At 47.1% G+C, this 6,000-nt stretch overlaps 2 protein-coding genes across 5 annotated transcripts in view; one reads left to right on the top strand and one right to left on the bottom strand.

Moving 5' to 3' along the window:
* Nucleotides 1–1,444: 1,444 nt before the first annotated feature.
* Nucleotides 1,445–5,003, top strand: LOC121289746 (cytochrome c oxidase subunit 5B, mitochondrial-like). Its single transcript, XM_041209459.1, has 4 exons — nt 1,445–1,617; nt 3,644–3,714; nt 4,293–4,392; nt 4,743–5,003. The coding sequence occupies exons 1-4, from the start codon at nt 1,488–1,490 to the stop codon at nt 4,847–4,849; spliced, it is 408 nt and encodes a 135-aa protein (XP_041065393.1). The 5' UTR covers nt 1,445–1,487; the 3' UTR covers nt 4,850–5,003.
* A 4-nt stretch (nt 5,004–5,007) lies between these two features.
* The window catches only part of kansl3 (KAT8 regulatory NSL complex subunit 3), a 79,688-nt gene continuing 78,695 nt past the window's right edge, over nt 5,008–6,000 (bottom strand). For all 4 annotated transcript variants that reach the window (XM_041209454.1, XM_041209456.1, XM_041209455.1 and 1 more), the window contains one exon: nt 5,008–5,880. In XM_041209454.1, coding sequence (XP_041065388.1) covers nt 5,435–5,880 — 446 coding nt within the window. In that variant the 3' untranslated portion in view covers nt 5,008–5,434. The remainder of the gene's footprint in view (nt 5,881–6,000) is intronic.

The following is a 6,000-nucleotide window of genomic DNA, read 5'->3' as shown; positions in this document are numbered from 1 at the left end:
AAGTGCATGAGAAGAAGTTCAGAGGAGATTCATTTCACTGATTCCTTGGGGTGGGTGACGAGGGCTGGGAGTTATTTTATGAGGAATGGTTGGGTCTGGAAACACTGGAGTTTAAAAAGAGAAGTGATCTTATTGAAACATCTAAGATCCTGAGTAGGCTTGACAGAATGGTGATGAGAAGATATTTTCCCTTGTGTGAGACACCAGAACTGGAGGACACGGTTTAATAAGGGGTCTTCCATGTAAGGGAGAGATTAGGAGAATTTTTTCTGAGTTGAGAATCTGTGGAACTCTCCCCCAGAGAGCAGTGGAGGCAGGGTCATTGAATATTATAATAACTGTCACTTGAAGGAATGTAGTGACTGTAGCTTTAAGACTTATTGTACAATGTGGCTTCACATGACAGCATGAAGGAATCAGCACCAAGAGTGGGGAACCTTATGGGGTGGAGTTTGTGCCTGGTTGTGGTTCTTGATGGAAGCATGTAACTGCTGCTGATGCCCTGTAAATAAAGTTCACTGTTTCTTATGAGAAACCTGTCTGGAAAAATCAAGTCCAGAACAACTATATTTTTAAAGGGGGAGGTAGATTGACACATTTGTTCGTTAAGGAGTATAGAAGGTAAAAATGAAAGTGGAATTGCGGCCCCAGTCTGACCAGCCATGACTTGATCTTGCGGATCAGTGGTCAAATGGCCTGATCCTGATGTCTTGTTGTTCCCCTGCATGGCTTCATGAGAGTGCCTGATGCTGCCTGTGCACAGCTGCTCCTCCTGGTGTTGCTGCACGAAAACCAACCACAGCCGCATCAAATCACCACATTGAATTCAAAAAGACAGACAGCTGGGAAAGCTCAGCAGGTCTGACAGGCAGATGCTCTGCGGAGAGGGGCACAGTCAACCTTTGGAGACCTGCTGAGTTTTTCCAGGTGTTTTTTCTTTTGGATTTCCAGCATCCGCAGTTGTTTTGCTTTCACCGCATTGAATTGTCTGGGAGAACGACTGTGGAAATAGAAGATACATTTTATAAAACAAAAGGGGTTGAGAAAGAAATAATGAATGAAGTTCAGTTATAAACAAAGGTACCCGCTTCCCTCCAGGGAGAAATTCTCCCTGTCTGATACAGTTAGACAGAGGGCAGACACTCCACTTGCCTGGACGACACCACCAGGACCATAGAGCCGCTTCATCGGCAAACCCGCATCAGCTGCGATAAAAGGCCCGCCACAGCCCTGCATTCTTCACCCCGGAGGTCCCAAATCTCCCTCCCGCAAACCCGAGGCCGAGGCCTAAACCTGACAAACGGTATCCAAGGAGCGGGGGGGGGGAGAGGTGGGGCTGTGTGGCACGTGACGCAATCGAAGGAGCCGGACCTGGAGCGCGTGACGCAATCCAAGGGGCGGGGCCTGTGGCGCGTGACGCAATCCAAGGGGCGGCCCTGTGGCGCGTGACGCGATCCAAGGGGCGGGACCTGGTTGGAGAGCGGAAGATGGCGGCGCGAACAGCGATGGCAGCCGGAGCCCGTGCGATGCAAACGGCCTGGCGGTTGACGGCTATTCGAGGCCCTGGTCCAGTTTTCCGTTTCAACCGTGTCCCCTGCAGGGCGCTGGCGTCTGGCGGTGAGTAAAGCGGGAGCGGGGAACGGGAGCGTGTTGAGTGCCCGACTGAAGCTGAAGGTCATCGAGCGGAAGCGAGGGAGCGTTTCACCCCCGAGCTCCTGGTTATTGGGGCTGGACAGGTGACTTCAGGCCTTGGGCCTGGGGATGTGGTTCAGACACAGCAGGTGGAATTTGATGTAATTTGGGAGGCACATTGAGAAGATGCGGGGATCAGGGCAGGCACACACACATTCCTTTTCAATGTAAGTTGAATAGTATTGAGAGACTTTATTAAGAAACGTATTGAGTACAAGAAACAAAGTTATCTTGAACCAGGACATCATGAGGTACGTCCCTGCCGACATGTGGCGTCAAACTTCAGCTGGGTGCAGAGGAGATTTGAGAATCGTACCAGGGGTACCTACCTTCAGATTAAAGCAAAATACTGCGGATGCTGCAAATCTGAAACAAAAATAGCTGGAAAAACTCAGCAGGTCTAACAGCGTCTGCGGGGAGGAACACACAAGTTAACGTTTCTCTTCAGTTCTGGTGAGTCATTCGGACTGGAAACGTTAACTCTTGTCTTCCTCTCCACAGATGCTATCAGACCTGCTGAGTTTTTTTTTTCCAGATACTTACCTTCAGTATGTGAAAACTTGGCATTGTTCTCCTTTGGAGCAGAGAGTGACGATGCATAATTTCTGCTGGCCGCAGGATTGGTAACCAGAGGAAACAGACTAAAAATAATTGGCACAAAAATTTTAGGTGATGTAACGTTTTCTTACATCCCAAGTTGCTGTGATTTGGAATGTGCTGCCATCAATGGCGGAAGGTGAAATTGGAATTTTCAAATGGGAATTTGATAAATGCTGGAAACAGGGTGCCTGCCCTTAAATGGTTTATTTCTGTTGTCATTACATGTAGTGGCATTTTTGGGGAGCCTGCCATAAAGTCCACCAGTGCAGCCAACCCACTTCTGCAATTGACAAGACGCTGGGTGCATTAATGAGTCATCTGTTGATGGGACATTGCACCACTGGACCTTTGGAGTTGAAACTGTGAATGAGAGGAATAAGGTCAGTGGGATCGAAGGCTTGGCATTGGCAGCTGATCTCACTACTTTAACCATAATGCTTGGCTGTAGATCAATGTTGTACCTCATTTTCTAACACAGTTGGGCCGATAGCAAGCATGCAGTTGTGTTTGAGAATAGTGTGGTGTGGGGTGCTTGGTTCTGCAGCTGACATATGCCATTACTGCCTGACTTGTCAACCTTCTGGGCGTTACACTAAACATAAACTGAACTGGACCAGCCATATAAATATTGTGGCTACAAGAGCAGATCAGAGGCTAGGAATCCTGCGGCGAGTAACTCACCTCCTGACTCCCCAAAGCCCATCCACCATCTACAAGGCACAGGACAGGAAAGGAGTGTGATGGAATACTCCCCACTTGCCTGGATGAGTGCAGCTCCCACAACACTCAAGAAGTTTGATGCTGCCCAGGACAAAACAGCCTGCTTGATTGACACCCCATCAACAAACATTCACTCCCTCCACCACCAATGCACAGTAGCAGCAGTGTGCATCAATTACAAGATGCACTGCAGGAACTCACCAAGGTTCCTGAGACAGCACCTTCCAAATCCACAACTGCTACCATCTAGGACAAGGGCAGAAGACACCTGGAAGTTCCCCTCCAAGTCACTCACCATCCTGACTTGGAAATATATTGACGTTCCTTCACTGTTGTTGGGTCAAAATGAATGAAGAAAAGAAAAATAAAGCTCCCTTGTGCCCAGGAGCCAAATGCACCTCCTGGCAGCTAGCAGGCACAGGTGAGGAAAGTCTGTGATCTTGCCCTCTGAACTGGTGGCTTGCTTCAATGTCCATTGTTGGGGGAAAATTGGTTAAGATCAATATTTGGACAAAAAGGAACTGAATGGAGCAGTGTGGGAAGCCCAAGTCGAAGTAAGCCCAAGAAAAACCCATATGTTCACCTTGCCTGTTCCATGTTTAATCAAAATTCTTTCCCCTTTGAACTGTAGGTATTCCGACTGATGAAGAGCAAGCAACTGGGATGGAAAAGATGATCATGCAGTCTATGAAAACTGGGAAGGTACTTAAACTGTTTGCCAGTTCCCTATTTGAAGAGACTGGTAATCTCAAATGTTCAGGAGACATGGGGAGGGAGTGTCTCAGGGCTGTTTGAATATGTATTCTTCTGCTTCAATGGAGATCTGTCCTTTAAATGTTCCTCTCTAATCAGCAAGTTTGAGGTGGGTGGGGCAGATTGAACCCGAGAACCTACACTAATCTCTTGCCCCCTCACTGGTCGAATGTATTTAGAGGCTCTAATCCAAGCTGATTGTATGAGGGTCATCTGATGTCAGAACTGTGGCCAGGCCATTTCTTTTAGCAGGTGTCTGGGCCTTTGCCCAATGAAGCTTGGGTGTTTAATTGTGGCCAGAATTACGGGGCAGGGCTGCTCTGCTGTTTCCAATAACAGCTTGTGTGTGACTGAGTATGAGGGTGCCCTGTCGAGAACATATGTTGCCCTGCTTGAGGCTGTACTGAAGTTTTCACAACCTTGCTGTCCTATTCCACAGAATGCTAAGTGGAAGATTGTAAAGCTGTGACTTTGTATAAGTATTGAGCAGGGCTCCTTCATTCAACTGGATCTGATATTTCCTTTAGGATCCCTTTAATATGCTGAAGCCTAAGGAGTATGCTGGGACCAAAGACGATCCTCACATTGTACCATCTGTCACCAACAAGAGACTTGTAGGCTGCGTTTGTAAGTACAATATTCACTGCCTGTACACACAATGAAGGGCAAAGTATTGTTGTAATTTTCTTCAACTGAATGTCTGCTTTCACCTACTTCTGCCTGTTAGCTGTACAAATGGTGGCTGAAAACCAATGGCAAGTGAAAAGACCCTTCATCCAGAAGTTGTTCTGTTTTATGGGAAGGATTTTTGATGAATTACAAAGCCCAGGATGAGTTAGTGAATGTGCCAGGTGGTGACCAAGAGTAGGTTGAGGTAACACTTAGGTGGCAGTGCCTTGTTGCAGCCTGTAGCTGTGATCCCCATGTGCTGGGAAAAGGATTATATGTTAACATTAATGAGGCACTTTGCTTTGTAGGTGAAGAGGACAATACTGCAGTCATCTGGTTCTGGCTTCATGAGGGAGATGCACAGCGCTGCCCCTCCTGTGGGGCTCATTACCAGCTCGTACCCCACCATCATTGAATGTTGACAATACTGGGTACATTCCATTCACTCATCTGTATTTGATGGATCTTGCTTCGTGTTTGTGGTTCGGGACCCAACATGTAACACTCCAGGCTGTGTGCCACTGTATTCTTACAGAAGTATAAAATATTAAAAATGAAATTTACATCTACCAGTGTTGTTTCCTGGACTTTATTGTAAGTCACAATTTTCAAAGGGTTTTTCTGAAGAATGCTATAGCTTAGGGTCTGTGACTGGTTAGCCAGTTGTAAGAGATGCTGCTTCAATTGGCCTGGGTTCAACATAGATTCTGTCTTTGCACCCCTCTCCCCCCACAACAATACTGGAGGGGGAAATCTGACTTCTAGGCCATGAAGCAAAGAGAAGAAAAAAGTGGAGTAAACACCTCAAAAGCAAGACAATAATAGAATACAAGGAGCATTTACAAGAATCAAAACATTACAAAAGTAAACAACCACACCAAAATGGCACTGTACAAATTTCCCAGTGCCTCAAATTGAGCAATGAATACCCTCATAGAGGGGTTATTTGCCGTTTGGATTGAACTAGTAGCAGTGGGAGGGCAAGGAAGGGTGGGTTACTTTAGGTCAAGGGTCCTTGCTGTGCACTAGGTGATGGTGTACCTGTGGGGTGGGGAATCTCTGTGGTGTGGATTATGGTGCTGCCTTGGTCCATCACAGAGGGCATCTTTCCCAGGGTCTCACTGCTGCTGGGCCTTGTGCCTGGGGTTTTGGAAAGGGGTGAGGCAAGGCCAAATCTTTCCCCTGCTCCGGCAGGTTGTACTTCACTCTTAGTGGTGAGAATCACTGTCTTTGAAGAGCTCTGAAGAACAGGCCCCACTTTGGAAAGCATCACGGTGCAGGTAGAGCTGGTGATAGTAGGAGCCAGTACAGGACCAGCTGTGTTTGAGGACGGGGTTCCTAGCAACTTAGGAGTGGAGGCTTCGAGTGGACTGACTATAGACTTTGTGAGAGCTGACATCTTCGCATCAGACATCACGTAAAGGGTTTTTGTTGGACTTGTAGTAACTGCAAAAGAATGAAAGAAGGGTTAGTGATCAAACTATCACTTTTAGTGAAGTTCAGTACAGCCACAGCTCCTCACTAACACTTAACTGGCTGTAACAATTCCCCTGATATGCTGCATTT

This window comes from Carcharodon carcharias, chromosome 17, assembly GCF_017639515.1.
Source record: "Carcharodon carcharias isolate sCarCar2 chromosome 17, sCarCar2.pri, whole genome shotgun sequence".
Taxonomy (NCBI): Eukaryota; Metazoa; Chordata; class Chondrichthyes; order Lamniformes; family Lamnidae; genus Carcharodon; species Carcharodon carcharias.
Note: the sequence above shows the minus strand (reverse complement) of the source record. Positions and strands in the feature narration are given on the sequence as shown.

Bases quoted from the DNA above. Each gene is read 5' to 3' on its own strand.
- LOC121289746 (XM_041209459.1), top strand. From the start codon at position 1,488: ATGGCGGCGCGAACAGCGATGGCAGCCGGAGCCCGTGCGATGCAAACG. The intron at 1,618-3,643 runs GTGAGTAAAGCG...TTTGAACTGTAG, and splicing joins CAGGGCGCTGGCGTCTGGCG to GTATTCCGACTGATGAAGAG. The intron at 3,715-4,292 runs GTACTTAAACTG...TATTTCCTTTAG, and splicing joins AGTCTATGAAAACTGGGAAG to GATCCCTTTAATATGCTGAA.